General features: G+C 42.1%; 1 protein-coding gene across 1 annotated transcript in view; it reads right to left on the bottom strand.

The window, feature by feature from the left end:
- Positions 1-1,785: 1,785 nt before the first annotated feature.
- LOC131932283 (angiotensin-converting enzyme) overlaps positions 1,786-20,745 on the bottom strand; it is a gene marked incomplete at its 5' end in the record, with an annotated part of 43,027 nt that continues 24,067 nt past the window's right edge. Inside the window, 15 exon segments of the mRNA XM_059289153.1 lie at positions 1,786-2,540; positions 3,453-3,575; positions 4,743-4,841; positions 5,996-6,140; positions 6,504-6,602; positions 7,141-7,265; positions 8,355-8,527; positions 10,455-10,552; positions 11,349-11,540; positions 11,881-12,024; positions 15,057-15,144; positions 17,370-17,528; positions 18,516-18,888; positions 19,723-19,845; positions 20,388-20,486. Coding sequence (XP_059145136.1) covers positions 2,270-2,540; positions 3,453-3,575; positions 4,743-4,841; positions 5,996-6,140; positions 6,504-6,602; positions 7,141-7,265; positions 8,355-8,527; positions 10,455-10,552; positions 11,349-11,540; positions 11,881-12,024; positions 15,057-15,144; positions 17,370-17,528; positions 18,516-18,888; positions 19,723-19,845; positions 20,388-20,486 — 2,311 coding nt within the window. The 3' untranslated portion in view covers positions 1,786-2,269.

Raw genomic sequence — 20,745 nt, 5'->3', positions numbered from 1 at the left:
CAATTCTATTTAGAATATCAAAACAATTTATTAGTTTTCAATATTTTCAAACAAGGTCATGCATTTTATATTTTAAAAATCACATTTAAATACAATCAGAAATAGAAAAAAATGTACGCTAAAACATACATTGAAAAAAAAATTATATGCTAAAGCATACATTAATTAAATTGATTTAATTTTTCCATGTAAAACAATATGATTGTAAAATACGTTGATCTTGCACAGTAACCTTTTCACACACCGGGATTGAAAGTTGAACATTGAAACTTTGTATGAACAGATTTTAATGTAACCCTAACAGGCTTTCTTATTGGATGTTGGTGTTACATTACAGTACAAGGTAACCCTAACAGGCTTTCTGATTGGATGTTGGTGTTACATTATAGTACAAGGTAACCCTAACAGGCTTTCTGATTGGATGTCGGTGTTACATTACAGTACAAGGTAACCCTAACAGGCTTTCTGATTGGATGTCGGTGTTACATTACAGTACAAGGTAACCCTAACAGGCTTTCTGATTGGATGTCGGTGTTACATTACAGTACAAGGTAACCCTAACAGGCTTTCTGATTGGATGTCAGAGTTACATTACAGTACAAGGTAACCCTAACAGGCTTTCTGATTGGATGTCGGAGTTACATTACAGTACAAGGTAACCCTAACAGGCTTTCTGATTGGATGTCAGAGTTACATTACAGTACAAGGTAACCCTAACAGGCTTTCTGATTGGATGTCGGAGTTACATTACAGTACAAGGTAACCCTAACAGGCTTTCTGATTGGATGCCGGAGTTACATTACCGTACAAAGGTCTGAGACATTTGCCCGAACGTCACTTGCTCGAAGGCCGTTTTCTCAAATGGACCGAAACTGACAAATGCCAAAATGAACTTATGCCCAAATGAACGTATGCCCAAATGAACTTATGCCCAAATGAATGTATACCCAAATGAACTTATGCCCAAATGAACGTATACCCAAATGAACGTATGCCCAAATGAACGTATACCCAAATGAACGTATGCCCAAATGAACGTATACCCCAATGGGATAATACCGGGCAAATGGCCTTTCGGGCTTGTCCCCCTTATTAGAATATGTTTTAACTTTGATTCTATATTAGAGGTCACATATTAGAGGTGACATATAAGAGGTCACATATTAGAGGTCACATATTAGTGGTCACATATTAGAGGTCACATATAAGAGGTCACATATTAGAGGTCATATATTAGAGGTCACAAGTTAGAGGTCACATATTAGAGGTCACATATTAGAGGTCACATAATAGAGGTCACACCAAACCGAATAAATATGACGTTATGCAAGTCGTAACATGACTTGAATAACAAAGCAAGAATTTAAAAGGACATAATGATAAAATAAGATGAAATGAATGTTTCTGTTTAAATTAAGTGGGTTTTTTATAGCGATCAGTATGGGATCGTCCATAAATGACGTCACACTCGTAGGGGGGAGGGGGGTCCGTAATTTTGTGACGGTCTGTGATGAGGGGGAGGGGGGTTCAGATGGTGCGATGTCACACTTCTGCATTATAAAACAGCAATGTTAGAAAGCTAATTTTAGAAAACTGTTTTAATAAATTGTAATAGGAATTGATTAAAATAATCTATTTTGACAGGGTTCAGACAAAATTTTGGAAAAATATCGATGTTTAAAAAAAAAATTCAACTGCAATTTTGAGGGGGGGGGGGGGGGGGTTGTAGGCTGAGGTGTGACGTCAGGTCATTTTAAGGGGGGGGGGGGGGAGGTCCTGACTTTTGTGACGATGTGTGACGGAGGGGAGAGGGGGGGGGAAGGTAAAAATCGCCAAAAAAACGTGACGTCATTTATGGATGATCCCTATGCCATTCTAAAGAAATGTATATGTTGCTGAGTACCATTAAAAGTGGGTCGAGTGTTAGTTTCACTCAATTTTCGTCTTCAGTAGCACCACAAGGCGGGGGCATGGGGTGCGGTCCGCCCCGGGTGGCACCCCACCTGGTGACGCCTCAGTTTATTTGTGACTAAGTAACATGAATTTAACTGATCTTGACCCACTCTTAGCTATGCGATAAATGTTAATTAATAATTAGCCTTAGCTTTTAAAAAAATACACAATTAATCGTTATGATTGAACATATCGATATAGTTGGAAGCGAACTGTTTGAAAATTGAGCAACGATTGTCTTGGTACCTTTCGATGATAATGTTCACATTAATTAAAAATATTATAATTGTATTCATAGAACGGACGTTTGTATTGGCTACCTTAATGTCACTATGACCTGCAGAATTAAAATAACCACCAATGAAATCGTTGAGATTCTCAATGAATTAGCAGAATTATGCCCTCGGGGGGTTTTAAAATCCGGGCATTGTGGGTCCCAGCCGAAGTCATTTCCGTTTTCCTGTTGGAGATACTCGTGCAGGGGCCGGAAGTACTCGAGGAGGGCGCCGGCGTCCATCTTTCTCTGTCCGGTCATGACCTCCATAGCGTCCGGCCACGGTTTGGATTGTCCAAGTTTCATCATTGACCTGTTGGGGGTGGGGGGGGGGGGGGGGGACAAGAAACAAAGACTATTTTTAGCTGAGACTCATTATTGTATTCACACGTAAACATCGAAAATAATTTTGTTGATATGATGCACACATGATTTCATTTTGGTTTACAAGACCAGCTCGGTTTAAAATGTACCAACTTATGATAGATTTCAACTTAAAGGGTTGAGTGCAGATGATGTCATTTTCATTAGCGTTAAGGAAATGTGTATGTGTGCTTAGAGAGGGTATTGATTTATTTCGTGCAACGGTTGGAGGCAGAGGCGTAGCGAGGGGGGGGGGTACATATGTCCGGGGGCGCGAAAATGGGTTGTAAAAACAAATTAAAATCTCATTTTGAGACGGGTGCAAATTGAAAGTTTGAGAGGGGTGGGGGCTAATTGAAAATTGAAAGGTTGTTCCCGAGGGTGGCGCCAAATTGAAAGTTTATCCCCGGGCGTCGGGAAGGGTCGCTACGCCTATGGTTGGAGGGGGGGGGGGAATGTGACGATGTGTGACGACAGTGGGGTTATGGGGAAAAAACCCAGAGACGACGTCATCAATTGACTGACCTCTGACCCCACCTTATTATAAAAACCACTTAAATAACGCTGCTGAACAATATCTGTTTATCAACTTATGTTTATCAACTTATGTTTATTTTCAACTTATGTTGTTTTCAACTTTAGTTTTTTTCAACTTTTTTTTTAACTTATGTTTATAAACTTAAGTTAATCAACTTATGTTTTTCAACTTATATTTATCAACTTATGTTTATAAACTTAAGTTAATCAACTTATGTTTTTCAACTTAAGTTTATCAACTTCTGTTGCCAACCAGTAGACACGGATTTGCCTTCATCGTGTCTCCATGGCAACCAGACTATGAATGTTAACAAGTGGAACTCACGAGAAGAGGGTCCCAGCGGCTTTGCTGTTGTAGATGTCACATCGGTGTAGTGGCCCTCGGTGACCTGCTGCGTCACACATGGCTTTGTGGAACTGGAACTGGATGACGAAACTGACGAAATACCTGGCAGTGGACAGGTGAGTCAAATATTGGAACAGGTGAGTCAAATATTGGAACAGGTGAGTCAAATATTGGAACAGGTGAGTCAAATATTGGAACAGGTGAGTCAAATATTGGAACAGGTGAGTCAAATATTGGCAGAGGACAGGTGAGTCAAATATTGGCAGAGGACAGGTGAGTCAAATATTGGCAGAGGACGGGTGAGTCAAATATTGGAACAGGTGAGTCAAATATTGGAACAGGTGAGTCAAATATTGGAACAGGTGAGTCAAATATTGGAACAGGTGAGTCAAATATTGGAACAGGTGAGTCAAATATTGGCAGAGAACAGGTGAGTCAAATATTGGCAGAGGACGGGTGAGTCAAATATTGGAACAGGTGAGTCAAATATTGGAACAGGTGAGTCAAATATTGGAACAGGTGAGTCAAATATTGGAACAGGTGAGTCAAGTATTGGAACAGGTGAGTCAAATATTGGAACAGGTGAGTCAAATATTGGAACAGGTGAGTCAAAGATTGGAACAGGTGAGTCAAATATTGGAACAGGTGAGTCAAATATTGGAACAGGTGAGTCAAATATTGGAACAGGTGAGTCAAATATTGGAACAGGTGAGTCAAATATTGGCAGGGAACAGGTGAGTGAAATATTGACAAGGAACATGTGAGTCAAATATTGGCAGGGAACAGTTGAGTCAAATATTGGAACAGGTGAGTAAAATATTGGCAGGGAACATGTGAGTCAAATATTGGAACAGGTGAGTCAAGTATTGGCAGGGAACAGGTGAGTCAAGTATTGGAACAGGTGAGTCAAATATTGGAACAGGTGAGTCAAATATTGGAACAGGTGAGTCAAGTATTGGAACAGGTGAGTCAAATATTGGAACAGGTGAGTCAAATATAGCAGGGAACAGGTGAGTCAAATATTGGAACAGGTGAGTCAAATATTGACAGGGAACAGGTGAGTCAAATATTGACAGGGAACAGGTGAGTCAAATATTGACAAGGAACAGGAGAGTCAACTACATCTGTCAACTCCATCTGTCAACTACATCTGTCAACTACAATTGTCAACTACATCATCTGTCAACTACATCTGTCAACTACATCTGTCAACTACATCTGTCAACTACATCTGTCAACTACATCTGTCAACTACACCTGTCAACTCACCTGATATAGGCCACATCAGCAGGCACGTGATATTTTGCTCCGGGATCAAAGTCTGACTCACTCCTCTCCACAGGCGACGACAGGCCCTGCAGGCGACACCTGTTAGATGACAGGTAATGTCACAACACTAAGACAGGTAATGTCATAACACTAAGACAGGTAATGTCACAACACTAAGACAGGTAATGTCACAACACTAAGACAGGTAATGTCATAACACTAAGACAGGTAATGTCACAACACTAAGACAGGTAATGTCACAACACTAAGACAGGTAATGTCACAACACTAAGACAGGTAATGTCATAACACTAAGACAGGTAATGTCACAACACTAAGACAGGTAGTGTCACAACACTAAGACAGGTAATGTCACATAAGTAACTGTACGATAAGTAATGTCACAACACTAACTATTTGACAGGTAATGTCACAACACTAAGACAGGTAATGTCACAGCACTAACTATACGACAGGTAATGTCACAACACTAAGACAGGTAATGTCACAACACTAAGACAGGTAGTGTCACAACACTAAGACAGGTAATGTCACAACACTAACTATACGACAGGTAATGTCACAACACTAGGACAGGTAATGTCACAACACTAACTATACGACAGGTAATGTCACAACTATACGACATGTAGCAAAGGGGAAGCAACTCGACCAATATAAAATGGGTTGACACCCGAAAAGTTTAGGGAGAGGTAGAGGGCAGTTTTTGAAAATATTTGAATTGATATAATAATCCTAAACGGCTTTTCAACGGCTTATATTCGATACAAAAATACACAAAAGAGTGTAATCGATGGTTCCCAATCAGATTTAAGTTTTTTAAAATGTAACTATAATTTTATCACCTGCTATATTTTAAATTTTTTTTTTTTAAAGTATGACTACATATACTTTTCAAGACTATTCCCCCAATCCTAAAATCATATCATTACACAAAATCCCACTATTATCCTAAATTCCGCCAATCCTAAAGTCATATCATCAAACAAAATCCCACTATTATCCTAAATTCCGCCAATCCTAAAGTCATATCATCAAACAAAATCCCACTATTATCCTAAATTCCGCCAATCCTAAAGTCATATCATCAAACAAAATCCCACTATTATCCTAAATTCCGCCAATCCTAAAATCATATCATCACACACAATCCCACTATAATCCTAAATTCCTTCAATCCTAAAATCATATCATCACACAAAATCCCACTATTATCGAAAACACACCATTACCTTAAATCCCACCAATGCTTGTTGTACTGGTCAGGCTTAGTGTCCCCTCTAAACACTGACCACCGCCACTGGTCAATGAGGTAACCAAATGGCAGGAAGGCGATCTTCTGTAGGGCAATCGTCATCAGGAAGTTGATGTCTGTCTCTGTGGACAAAAATCTGTTGTTTTACCGTGGCTGACGTCATACTTTTGACATATGGCTGACGTCATACTTTTGACATATGGCTGACGTCAAACTTTGACATATGGCTGACGTCACATTTTTTATATATGTCTGACGTCATACTTTGGACATATGGCTGACGTCATACTTTCAACACATACGTCTAGCTTTACTTGGTTCGAAGCAGGCGATTAATTGTTTAAGTTGGATACATGTTCTAGGGTTTTACGAGTGTAAACAAACATTTAGACATTGATGAAAGCCAGTGTGGACGGTACAATAACTGACAAATGGCTTCAGTGTTAGCGTGACGTAACGACTGCCACACGCCGTGTCAATGTTACCTGTGTCGTTTGGTACCTTCGCCAAAAGTCCGATCTGGTGCAGGTGTTCTGGGGTTTGAACAGATAACGTCATTGCGTCACCGATGGCTTCGTGAAATCCTGAAATAAAAAAAAAAACAAAGCAATTACAGACCTGTAGACCACTGAGCTCGTTTTTTGAGAAATCGGAAATGGCGTAAACTACTACTTCCGGTCAACAGAAATGTACTCAAAATTTGACAGAAAACAGAAAATTAGATCTTTTATTTAAATGTGAAATTTCGTTATCTATCTGAAACAGTACTCAAGTTTTATGCTTTGGAAAAACTAAAAGTAGAATATAAATCCCACTTTTGGTTATCGGAAATCCATGAAAAATTGATACAGAACTACAAATGTGATATAATACTTATATATGAAATTTCATTAACCTACTTGTAACGGTACTCAAGTTAGCGTGTTCATAGACACACACACACACATACATACACACACACATACACACATAGACATACGGACAAAATTGCAAAACTTTGTTTTTTCGACTCAGGGAGGTGTAAAACGTCGAGATTTGTAAAATTGTAAAAATCTCGATTTTTCTTTTGCATGATTGCAATACTTCCTCTGTAAATCGTATACGAGAAAGTAAAAGTTTTACCTGGATTGGCCCCCTCCCTGAAAATGACCGGCTGGTCCTTGTACTGCATGTAGTACTCCACGTGACCCATCTCATGGTGGATGGTCATCAGGTCCTCGTGATTTATTTGCGTGCACATCTTGATCCTGTGTCACGATAAAAGATTCAAACGTTGGATCAGTTTGGAAACATGTAAATAAAATTCTTTAGAAATGTGACACTCCTAATTATGGGTTGGGGTGGCAGGGGAAAATTGATACTTTTACTTAAAAAATTATTTTTAAAAAATGTTAAATAAATAAAATCTAGGGGGTCGGCGGTAAAGCTCATGGCTGCTAAACCGATAAACTCGAGTTCGAACCCGCGGGCAGATGAGGCTCGTTAGCTGGGGACAGCCACTCTTCTAGGAGAGACAACTGCAAAATCAAACAACTGCTGACTTGTAGTTTGTTCTTGATTGGATAAAGGCTATGGAAACAAATCCAAAAAGAAAAGCAGGCTGACATCGGAGTCAATGGCCTCAATGGCGCATAACCAGTTGACACGTATCCTTAATTGTGCTGGAGGGGACCCCTTTCCAACACTAAAATTAAGAACGTAGAGGAAGAAGAATAAAATCTAAACATGTATTAAAGGGAGCTTGTATATGGCTTTACAAGAGCAACGATGTATCAAAACAAAAAGGGTAGGAAATATCGAACCACCAAATATGGGTTCTAGTTTAATATAAGATGTAGACAAGTTCATGTTTTTACGGCGATCAAACCCACAAAGACCGAATGGATTAAAAATGTTTTAATTATTTCGTCAGCTTATATCAAGCGTTTATGTGTTGCGTTTCAACTGACAATCGAGTTATAATTTTTTTTAAACAAATTGCCATCTACATCAAATTGCTATAAGTTGATAAACCTAAACAAAACAAAACCCAGACAGATGAACAAATGGTCATTAAAATAAGAAGTCATTGTCTGTCTGAATTGTGTTTATCTGTGATTTACCTCAAGTCGTGTATGTGCAGGGTACCTGTAAGTTTGTGGTGTACTTGGGGTTTTCTGTGTTGTAATTTACCCCTCGACCTTTGGTTCACCCACCGTCTTTAAGCTCTAAGCTCTGTCTACCTGTGTTACTCGGCTTGTATGTCCAAAGATTGAGCTTCCGTCCTCTCCCCCCCCCACCCCACACATACTCAATGAAAAAAAAGGAAACAAAAATTGTTCGTAAAAAAACTTTACCTAAAATCTTGTTGGTTAAAGAAGTCCTGCGCGTAACCTTGACACATGACGTCACGTCCGTCTGCTGGTCTGACCATCATGGTCTTGTTCCAGAACTGTGGCACCATCGGCAGCAGACCCAGGGAGGTGAAGAACTCTTCAGACGTGAGGAACATTTTCTCCACCGTGTAATTCTGGTGGTCACGTGACGGAAATAGTGAGAGCGTTAGCTGTTCTGTCGTGTGGTGCCAGATGTCAAAGTCTTCTGACGTCACAGGTTAATGTTAGGGTTAAGTTTGGAGCGGTACAGACAGGGTTAGAGGAGAGGTTAGAAATCGATGTAGGGTTAGCAATGTGATTGTAATCTGCTGTAGCGTCTGTCGAGCATTAAAATAATACAACAGGGCTATTTTTTGTTAAATAAAAGTACATCAAACCTAACTGTAACTAGCCTCAGAGTTTCTGCCAGGCATCACTTTGGGGGGGGGGGGCTCTGACCCCCACCCCTCGAAGAAAGTCTACCGCCACCCCCCCCCCCCCTGTACGAGATGGAATTTATAAAGCAAACATACTTTTACTACTAGTGTCCGCCCCCCCCCCCCCGGAAAATGTTGACCCCCCCCCCCCGAAAATATCAAGTGCCCCACCCCCCACCCCCTGGAGAAAAAAGTCTGGAAGAAACACTGACTAGCCTAAATACCGAAAACAGCACTGTGCCTGAACCTAAACCTCTATTTTATATAAAGCATACATCTGAACCTAAACATAAACCTCACTCTCCCCACTGCACATTCGACCCAACCAACAATTGTAGTTTAGACATTACACAAACTGAGGTGCCACAGACCCACCTATCTGACCAACTCTTAGGCCCACATTCTAAGATCTGACAAGGTCTTAGACCAACCTGTTAAGATCCTAAGACCCACCTGTTAAGATCCTAAGACCCACCTGTTAAGAGCTTAAAACCCACCTGTTAAGATCTTAAGACCCACCTGTTAAGATCTTAAGACCCACCCGTTAAGATCTTAAGACCCACCTGTTAAGATCTGGTAATGTCTAAGACCCACCTGTTAAGATCTTATGACCCACCTGTTAAGAAATTACCCTTAGACCCACCTGTTAAGATCTTAAGACCCACCTGTTAAGATCTTATGACCCACCTGTTAAGAAATTACCCTTAGACCCACCTGTTAAGATCTTAAGACCCACCTGTTAAGATCTTATGACCCACCTGTTAAGAAATTACCCTTAGACCCACCTGTTAAGATCTTAAGACCCACCTGTTAAGATCTTATGACCCACCTGTTAAGAAATTACCCTTAGACCCACCTGTTAAGATCTTAAGACCCACCTGTTAAGATCTTATGACCCACCTGTTAAGATCTTAAGACCCACCTGTTAAGATCTTAAGACCCACCTGTTAAGATCTTATGACCCACCTGTTAAGATCTTAAGACCCACCTGTTAAGATCTTAAGACCCACCTGTTAAGATCTTAAGACCCACCCGTTAAGATCTTAAGACCCACCTGTTAAGATCTGGTAATGTCTAAGACCCACCTGTTAAGATCTTATGACCCACCTGTTAAGAAATTACCCTTAGACCCACCTGTTAAGATCTTAAGACCCACCTGTTAAGATCTTATGACCTACCTGTTAAGAAATTACCCTTAGACCCACCTGTTAAGATCTTAAGACCCACCTGTTAAGATCTTATGACCCACCTGTTAAGATCTTAAGACCCACCTGTTAAGATCTTATGACCCACCTGTTAAGATCTTAAGACCCACCTGTTAAGATCTTATGACCCACCTGTTAAGATCTTAAGACCCACCTGTTAAGATCTTAAGACCCACCTGTTAAGATCTTAAGACCCACCTGTTAAGATCTTAAGACCCACCTGTTAAGATCTTAAGACCCACCTGTTAAGATCTTAAGACCCACCTGTTAAGATCTTAAGACCCACCTGTTAAGATCTTAAGACCCACCTGTTAAGATCTTAAGACCCACCTGTTAAGATCTTAAGACCCACCTGTTAAGATCTTAAGACCCACCTGTTAAGATCTTAAGACCCACCTGTTAAGATCTTAAGACCCACCTGTTAAGATCTTAAGACCCACCTGTTTCTTTAACTCAGCCGTGACGTCTAACGTGGGTTTACCTGGGTACGGCAGCACCAGGTCTAGCAGGTAGTTCCAGCTCTGGCCCCACATGTTACCTGCAACGGTTCGTGTCTCAGTGACGTCATGTTACAAAAATAGACAGCAACCAGGGTACACAATTTTTATTTGTGTTAGCTTGCATGCGAGAAATTTAGAATTGCAATACTTAAATTTGTTATTTAAAATATACACCTACAAAAACTACCAATATTTCTTTTGGGTCTAATTCCTGGGGAAAAAACGTATTAAATTTCTTCGAAGAAAAAAAAACACTGGTTTACATGTTTTTGAAAAAAGGGAGTGCACCTTATTAGTAATATCGTTTTGATTTAAACCCCGATTTTAATTATATGTTAGCAACATAATTTAATTCAATTTGAAATGGAGACTGCGTGCTCATTATAAGGCAGTGGCGTAGCCAGGATCGTCTCAAGGGGGGGGGTTCCAATTTTTACCCGGGGACAAACTTTCGATTTGCACCCCCCCTCAAACTTTCGATTTGCACCCCCCCCCCTCAAACTTTCGATTTGCACCCCCCCCCCCCTCAAACTTTCGATTTGCACCCCCCCCCTCAAACTTTCGATTTGCACCCCCCCTCAAACTTTCGATTTGCACCCCCCCCCTCAAACTTTCGATTTGCACCCCCCCCTCAAACTTTCGATTTGCACCCCCCCCCCCTCAAACTTTCGATTTGCACCCCCCCTCAAACTTTCGATTTGCACCCCCCCTCATACTTTTTATATATACCGAGGGGTCTATGGGGGGGTTATGACCCCCCCTAACCCCCCCCTGCCTACGCCACTGTTATAAGGTTTGTATTTTAGACAACACTAGCAGACGTCAAATGAGTACCTAGGAGATGAGCGGGAATGTGCCCAGTCGACGGGAACTTGTCTGCGCCATATTTCTTCTTCAGGTGTCTGCGCACATGCGCGTGCAGTTGCTCATAGAGAGGCTTGATTTGTGCAAACAGCTCGGCCACATCCTGTTCGAAGGTCGCAGACTCGTACCATGATCTCCAGTAGTCGCCGGCATCCTGGTAACCTAGCAACGGAGACAATACGATATGGTTGCCTAGCAACCGAGACAATGCAGATGATAACTTAGCAACAAGGAGAAATATAATAACCTAGCAACCAAGTGGAATATTAAGGTATCCTAGCAACGAGAAGAAATATTATAGTAATGAGGATAAATATTATGGTTACCTAGCAACGGAGACAATACAGATGATAACATAGCAACAAGGAGAAATATAATAACCTAGCAAAAAGTGGAATAATAAGGTAACCTAGCAACGAGACGAAATATTATAGTAGCCTTGCAATGCGGATAAGTATTATTGTTACCTAGCAACGGGGAACATAAACAACTGTTTACTCACAGGAGGCCCGGACAGCGTCGTTCAGCAAGCTCACGTACTCAGCATACTTGTTCTTCATCTTCGCTCCCGTGGCGTCTCTCCAGCCCTTCCAGGCTTCCAGAAGTTTCTCGTAGTCGCTGGAGGTGGCCATCAGTCGTGAGATGTCTGGTGCCAGAGGAATGTCAGGTAACAGGTGTCTTAAGGTAATGTCTAACAGGTGTCTTAAGGTGAGACAATGGTGTCAGGTAACAGGTGTCTTAAGGTGAGACTATGGTGTCAGGTAACAGGTGTCTTAAGGTGAGACTATGGTGTCAGGTAACAGGTGTCTTAAGGTGAGACTATGGTGTCAGGTAACAGGTGTCTTAAGGTGAGACTATGGTGTCAGGTAACAGGTGTCTTAAGGTGAGACTATGGTGTCAGGTAACAGGTGTCTTAAGGTGAGACAATGGTGTCAGGTGACAGGTGTCTTAAGGTGAGACTATGGTGTCAGGTAACAGGTGTCTTGAGGTGAGACTATGGTGTCAGGTAACAGGTGTCTTAAGGTGAGACTATGGTGTCAGGTGACAGGTGTCTTAAGGTGAGACTATGGTGTCAGGTAACAGGTGTCTTAAGGTGAGACTATGGTGTCAGGTAACAGTTGTCTTAAGGTGAGACTATGGTGTCAGGTGACAGGTGTCTTAAGGTGAGACTATGGTGTCAGGTGACAGGTGTCTTAAGGTGAGACTATGGTGTCAGGTGAAAGGTGTCTTAAGGTGAGACTATGGTGTCAGGTGTCTTAAGGTGAGACTATGGTGTCAGGTAACAGGTGTCTTAAGGTGAGACAATGGTGTCAGGTGACAGGTGTCTTAAGGTGAGACTATGGTGTCAGGTGAAAGGTGTCTTAAGGTGAGACAATGGTGTCAGATAACAGGTGTCTTAAGGTGAGACAATGGTGTCAGGTGACAGGTGTCTTAAGGTGAGACAATGGTGTCAGGTGAAAGGTGTCTTAAGGTGAGACTATGGTGTCAGGTGTCTTAAGGTGAGACTATGGTGTCAGGTAACAGGTGTCTTAAGGTGATACTATGGTGTCAGGTGAAAGGTGTCTTAAGGTGAGACAATGGTGTCAGGTAACAGGTGTCTTAAGGTGAGACAATGGTGTCAGGTGACAGGTGTCTTAAGGTGAGACAATGGTGTCAGGTGAAAGGTGTCTTAAGGTGAGACTATGGTGTCAGGTGTCTTAAGGTGAGACTATGGTGTCAGGTAACAGGTGTCTTAAGGTGAGACTATGGTGTCAGATGAAAGGTGTCTTAAGATGAGACAATGGTGTCAGGTAACAGGTGTCTTAAGGTGAGACTATGGTGTCAGGTGAAAGGTGTCTTAAGGTGAGACAATGGTGTCAGGTGAAAGGTGTCTTAAGGTGAGACAATGGTGTCAGGTAACAGGTGTCTTAAGGTAATGTCTAACAGGTGTCTTAAGGTGAGACTATGGTGTCAGGTAACAGGTGTCTTAAGGTGAGACTATGGTGTCAGGTAACAGGTGTCTTAAGGTGAGACAATGGTGTCAGGTGACAGGTGTCTTAAGGTGAGACTATGGTGTCAGGTGACAGGTGTCTTAAGGTGAGACTATGGTGTCAGGTGAAAGGTGTCTTAAGGTGAGACTATGGTGTCAGGTGTCTTAAGGTGAGACTATGGTGTCAGGTAACAGGTGTCTTAAGGTGAGACAATGGTGTCAGGTGACAGGTGTCTTAAGGTGAGACTATGGTGTCAGGTGAAAGGTGTCTTAAGGTGAGACAATGGTGTCAGATAACAGGTGTCTTAAGGTGAGACAATGGTGTCAGGTGACAGGTGTCTTGAGGTGAGACAATGGTGTCAGGTGAAAGGTGTCTTAAGGTGAGACTATGGTGTCAGGTGTCTTAAGGTGAGACTATGGTGTCAGGTAACAGGTGTCTTAAGGTGATACTATGGTGTCAGGTGAAAGGTGTCTTAAGGTGAGACAATGGTGTCAGGTAACAGGTGTCTTAAGGTGAGACAATGGTGTCAGGTGACAGGTGTCTTAAGGTGAGACAATGGTGTCAGGTGAAAGGTGTCTTAAGGTGAGACTATGGTGTCAGGTGTCTTAAGGTGAGACTATGGTGTCAGGTAACAGGTGTCTTAAGGTGAGACTATGGTGTCAGATGAAAGGTGTCTTAAGATGAGACAATGGTGTCAGGTAACAGGTGTCTTAAGGTGAGACTATGGTGTCAGGTGAAAGGTGTCTTAAGGTGAGACAATGGTGTCAGGTGAAAGGTGTCTTAAGGTGAGACAATGGTGTCAGGTAACAGGTGTCTTAAGGTAATGTCTAACAGGTGTCTTAAGGTGAGACTATGGTGTCAGGTAACAGGTGTCTTAAGGTGAGACTATGGTGTCAGGTGACAGGTGTCTTAAGGTGAGACTATGGTGTCAGGTAACAGGTGTCTTAAGGTGAGACTATGGTGTCAGGTAACAGGTGTCTTAAGGTGAGACTATGGTGTCAGGTAACAGTTGTCTTAAGGTGAGACTATGGTGTCAGGTGAAAGGTGTCTTAAGGTGAGACTATGGAATCAGGTAACAGGTGTCTTAAGGTGAGACTATGGTGTCAGGTGAAAGGTGTCTTAAGGTGAGACAATGGTGTCAGGTAACAGGTGATGTCAAACAGGTGTCATAGGCTGATATAATGTCGCAGTTAACAGGTGGGGGGTTTGGGAGGCGTGAGGTTGGGGGTTGGGGATATCAGATGCTGGGGTTGTGGAGGCGTGATCAGTGTTTCTTCTTCGAGGGGGAGGACACTTGAAATTTTCAGGGGGGGGGGGGTGGACTCAAATTTTCGGGGGAGGGAGCGGACACTTTTAAAAGTATATATTTTCTATTTAAATTCCATTTCGTTCGGGGAGGGGGGGGGGGCGGTAGAATTTCTTCGGAAGGGGGGGGGAAAGCCAAACCCCCCGCCGAAGAGATGCTTGGTTGAAACTCTGGGCTTGATGGGGGTTGGGGATACGAGAGGGTGTGGGCTGGATAAGAATGACAATAATTTTTTTAAGCGTGCGCAGTGACTATTTAATTTTGTAAACCAGTGGTTGCGATAGCATAAGGGAGATAACATTGGTGTGGTTAAAGATAGAGTAAGGGAGGTAACATTGGTGTGGTTAAAGATAGCGTAATGGAGGTAACACTGGTGTGGTTAAATATAAGATTTACAATCACCTGGATCCAATGGCACACATTGAGAACCCTTGAGGCAGACCTTCCCAGTGTTGTAGATGGTCTCCATGTCGTTCTGAACTTCCTTCAGCTAGACACAGATAAGATGTGGTCAGTTAGACACAGATAAGATGTGGTCAGTTAGACACAGATAAGATGTGGTCAGTTAGACACAGATGAGATGTGGTCAGACACAGATAGGATGTGGTCAGTTAGACACAGATAAGATGTGGTCAGTTAGACACAGATAAGATGTGGTCAGACACAGATAAGATGTGGTCAGTTAGACACAGATAGGATGTGGTCAGTTAGACACAGACACAGATGTGGTCAGACACAGATGTGGCCAGTTAGACACAGATAAGATGTGGTCAGTTAGACACAGATAAGATGTGGTCAGTTAGACACAGATAAGATGTGGTCAGTTAGACACAGATAAGATGTGGTCAGACACAGATAAGATGTGGTCAGTAAGACACAGATAAGATGTGGTCAGTTAGACACATAAAAGATGTGATCAGTTAGACACAGATAAGATGTGGTCAGTTAGACACAGATAAGATGTGGTCAGTTAGACACAGATAAGATGTGGTCAGTTAGACACAGATAAGATGTGGTCAGTTAGACACAGATAAGATGTGGTGAGTTAAACACAGTTAAGATGTGGTCAGACACAGATACGATGTGGTCAGTTAGACACAGATAAGATGTGGTCAGTTAGACACAGATAAGATGTGGTCAGACACAGATAAGATGTGGTCAGTTAGACACAAATAAGATGTGGTCAGTTAGACACAGATAAGATGTGGTCAGCTAGACACAGATAAGATATGGTCAGTTAGACACAGGTAAGATGTGGTCAGTTAGACACAGATAAGATGTTGTCAGTTAGACACAGATAAGATGTGGTCAGACACAGATAAGATGTGGTCAGTAAGACACAGATAGGATGTGGTCAGTTAGACACAGACACAGATGTGGTCAGACACAGATGTGGCCAGTTAGACACAGATAAGATGTGGTCATTTAGACACAGATAAGATGTGGTCAGTTAGACACAGATAAGATGTGGTCAGACACAGATAAAATGTGGTCAGTAAGACACAGATAAGATGTGGTCAGTTAGACACATATAAGATGTGATCAGTTAGACACAGATAAGATGTGGTCAGTTAGACACAGATAAGATGTCGTCAGTTAGACACAGATAAGATGTGGTCAGTTAGACACAGATAAGATGTGGTCAGTTAGACACAGATAAGATGTGGTCAGTTAGACACAGGTAAGATGTGGTCAGTTAGACACAGATAAGATGTGGTCAGTTAGACACAGATAAGATGTGGTCAGACACAGATAAGATGTGGTCAGTAAGACACAGATAAGATGTGGTCAGTTAGACACAGACACAGATGTGGTCAGACACAGATGTGGCCAGTTAGACACAGATAAGATGTGGTCAGTTAGACACAGATAAGATGTGGTCAGTTAGACACAGATAAGATGTGGTCAGACACAGATAAGATGTGGTCAGTAAGACACAGATAAGATGTGGTCAGTTAGACACATATAAGATGTGATCAGTTAGACACAGATAAGATGTGGTCAGTTAGACACAGATAAGATGTCGTCAGTTAGACACAGATAAGATGTGGTCAGTTAGACACAGATAAGATGTGGTCAGTTAGACACAGATAAGATGTGGTGAGTTAAACACAGATAAGATGTGGTCAGACACAGATACGATGTGGTCAGTTAGACACAGATAAGATGTGGTCAGTTAGACACAGATAAGATGTGGTCAGACACAGATAAGATGTGGTCAGTTAGACACAAATAAGATGTGGTCAGTTAGACACAGATAAGATGTGGTCAGTTAGACACAGATAATATGTGGTCAGTTAGACACAGATAAGATGTGGTCAGACACAGATAAGATGTGGTCAGTTAGACACAGATAAGATGTGGTCAGACACAGATAAGATGTGGTCAGTTAGACACAGATAAGATGTGGTCAGTTAGACACAGATAAGATGTGGTCAGACACAGATAAGATGTTGTCAGTTAGACACAGATAAGATGTGGTCAGACACAGATAAGATGTGGTCAGACACAGATAAGATGTGGTCAGTTAGACACAGATAAGATGTGGTCAGTTAGACACAGATAAGATGTGGTCAGTTAGACACAGAAAAGATGTGGTCAGACACAGATAAGATGTGGTCAGACACAGATAAGATGTGGTCAGTTAGACACAGATAAGATGTGGTCGAGTCTAGCACCCATGTACCAAACTACTAAGCAGACAGATTAATTTACCCTTTGAACTTTTTTTTGGTTTGGCTCGGCAGATGGACCAATGGCCTTGATGAACTTGAACTGGCGCTGAACAATGTCTGGCATTCCTGTGAGGTTGAAGTTCAAGGCCAACTTTAGTTGTTCAAGATCGAAGTTGGCCTTGGCCATCTGCGCATCAACCTGGGGTAGATAGAAATAATAATAGACTTTTGGGGAAATTTTAACAATATATTTTTTGAGTAATTTAAAAAATAGACTTTTGGAGTGAGCTTAGATAGTGATTTTTGTTTGAACAGTAAATTCTAATTAAAATAATTGGACGAAATTCTTTAATTCTTTAAAAAGCGGGAGTGATATCCCCTAAACTTTCTTGAATATTCTTATTTCACACTACGGGGGATGACAATTTCTGATATAGAATATGATTTTTAATCAATTTCTAAATACTTACTATTTTTAAAATAGAATAGAATGTCGTAGAAAAAAAAACAATTGCACACCAAGTGAATGGAAAACAATATGTGTATAATAGTGCGGAATATTAGTACTTAATAAATTCATTTGCGTTTTTTGAGAAATCGGAAATAGCGTAAGCTACTACTTCCGTTTAGCGAAAATTACTCAAAATGTATCAGCAGGCAGAGAATTAGATCTTTTACTTACATGCGAAATTTCATTTATCTATCTGAAAAAGTACTAAAGTTATAAGCTTTTGAAAAATAAAATTGAAAGTAGAATAGGTTTCGATTCCGGTCATCGGAAATCGCTGAAAAGTTGATACAAAAGTAAAAATTTGATATGATACTTATATATGAAATTTTATCAACCTAGCTGTAACGGTACTCACGTCACAGTGTACACAGATATACAGACATATACACAAATACAGACATACGAACAAAATTGCAAAACTATGTTTTTCTTACTCGGGAAGGTGTAAAACGTCGAGATTTGTAAAAATCTCGATTTCGATTTTTTTACACGATTACAATACTTCCTCGGTACTTCGTTTACGAGAAAGTAAAAACATTGTTGCGATATAAAAAAAATAATTTAATAGATAGTCAAAATACATTTCTGTACAATTACATGTATCAGCTAGCACGATTTCTAAATAAAACAAGCTATGAAACAATATCCGAATACAGAGTTGAAATGTCAAAGTACCAGAGCTTTTTGGTTGTGGTCTGTGATGTTTGTCTTGAGCGTGAAGTCTGCCTCGCTGACTTGGTTTCGAACCTGCCCCGCCGTCTTGTCGTAGCTCTTGAGAAACTCGAACGCTTCAAACAGCGTCGAGTTCCCCGTCGTGTTGGTCGCGTGCCCACAGGCCACGCCCCCTTTGGCCTCACTCTCAGGACCCGACCCCTCCGAATTAGGGCACATGGGGTCCCAGCCGAAGTCGTTGCCGTTTTCCTTGCGCAGGAAGTCCAGGAGCGGCTGGAAGAACTCCATCAGGGGGCCGGCGTCCATCTTTCTCTGGCCGGTCAGGATTTCCATGGCGTCCGGCCAGGGTTTGGAGAGGCCGAGTCTCAGCATTGACCTGTTGGGGGGGGGGGGGGGGGGAAGGGTGGTTTAACGTTTGCTCTCTTACCATCTACCCATTGTCTCACCATCTACCCACGTGACCCACTGTCTCACCATTTACCCACTGTCTCACCATCTACCCACTGCCTCACCATTTACCCATTATCTCACCATTTACCCACTATCTCACCATCTACCCACTGCCTCACCATTTACCCACTATCTCACCATCTACCCACTGTCTCACCATCTACCCACGTGACCCATTGTCTCACCATTTACCCACTGTCTCACCATCCACCCACTGTCTCACCATCTACCCACGTGACCCACTGTCTCACCATCTACCCACGTGACCCACTGTCTCACCATTTACCCACTGTCTCACCATCTACCCACGTGACCCACTGTCTCATCATCTGAACACGTGACCCACTGTCTCACCATTTACCCACTGTCTCACCATCTACCCAGATGACACACTGTCTCACCATCTACCCACGTGAAACACTGTCTCACTATTTACCCACAGTATCACCCATGTACCCCCTTTACCAACTGTATCACCATCTACCCACGTGACCTACTGTCTCACCATCTTCCCACGTGACCCACTCACTGTATCACCATCTACCCCCGTCACTAACTGTCTCACCATCTACCCACTGTCTCACCGTCTACCCACGTGACCAACTGTCTCACCACCTACCCACGCCACCAACTGTTTCACCATTTACCCACGTCACTAACTGTCTCACCATCTACCCACTGTCTCACCATCCACCCACGTGATCGTCAACCAGCCTCGTTCCCCGCCAACCAATCAGCAACTAGCACGTGACTGACTCACCCAATCTTCTGGCCCGCCTCCTTGCTGCCGTAGATGTCGCACCTGTGTAGAGGTCCGGTCTGACCCGCGGCCTCACACAGGGCTTTGTGGAACTGGAACTGGACGATGAAACTCACGAAGTACCTGCAGGGGACAAAAAAACGTCACTTATTTATTACATTCATTTTACCCAGTGTTTTTTCCAGACGTTTTTCTCCGGGGGGGGGGGCGCGACAAAAATTTCCGAGGGGGGGGGGGGGGGGCGGACACTGTAAAAAGAATATATTTTCTATATAAATTCCATTTCGTTCGGGGGGGGGGGGGGCGGAAGAAACTCTGATTTTACCTTCCTCTTCACACACCCCCTACCACACGCTCTCCCCGCCTTCTCCGTCTTTTCTTCAGTTGGAGCTTTTTAATCATTTACTGTTGCTATACAGCGATTCTGCTCAGCTTCTTTAAGTACCTGACATTTGATTAAATGGAACGGCCCCACACGCTCACTTAACAACATCAGTTGGAATTTTTTTGGAGCTTAAATCTAAAAATCTTGGAGCTTATTTAAGTCGAAGGAATCTTGGAACTTATCTTAGTTGGGATAGCTTTAATTAATTTCTATGCACCCCCCCCCATCACATTTTTACACACGCTCCAAATCTCTGTCCCTCTAAATAAAAAAAAATTACCTGATGTAAGGCGTGTCCCCGGGCACGTGAAATTTGGCCCCTGGGTCAAAGTCTGACGAGGATCGGGCGACGGGCGGGAAAATTCCTTGCAGACGACATCTGGTGGAGGCAAAATAAATTTTATCTTCCGTTAATTAGCTAATTAAAATATGTCTGACGTTAAATAAATAAATAAAATAAATCCGGATTATATTTTTTTGGTGGTGTAAGTTCAACTTTAGGTACCACGCCTCACCCTCAATTAGATATAAGACCTTTAGGTTACATAATTAGGTCCCATCATTAAAACCCACTGGTACCTCAAGTCTCACCATTACCTTAAGTCCCACATTAGGTCCCTCAAATGGGTCCCACTACT

The sequence above is a fragment of the Physella acuta genome, unplaced genomic scaffold, assembly GCF_028476545.2.
Source record: "Physella acuta isolate Inbredline_101_S28 unplaced genomic scaffold, ASM2847654v3 ptg002129l, whole genome shotgun sequence".
In the NCBI taxonomy this organism is placed as follows: domain Eukaryota; kingdom Metazoa; phylum Mollusca; class Gastropoda; family Physidae; genus Physella; species Physella acuta.
The sequence above is the reverse complement of the archived record's forward strand: the minus strand, read 5'-3'. Positions and strand labels throughout refer to the sequence as shown.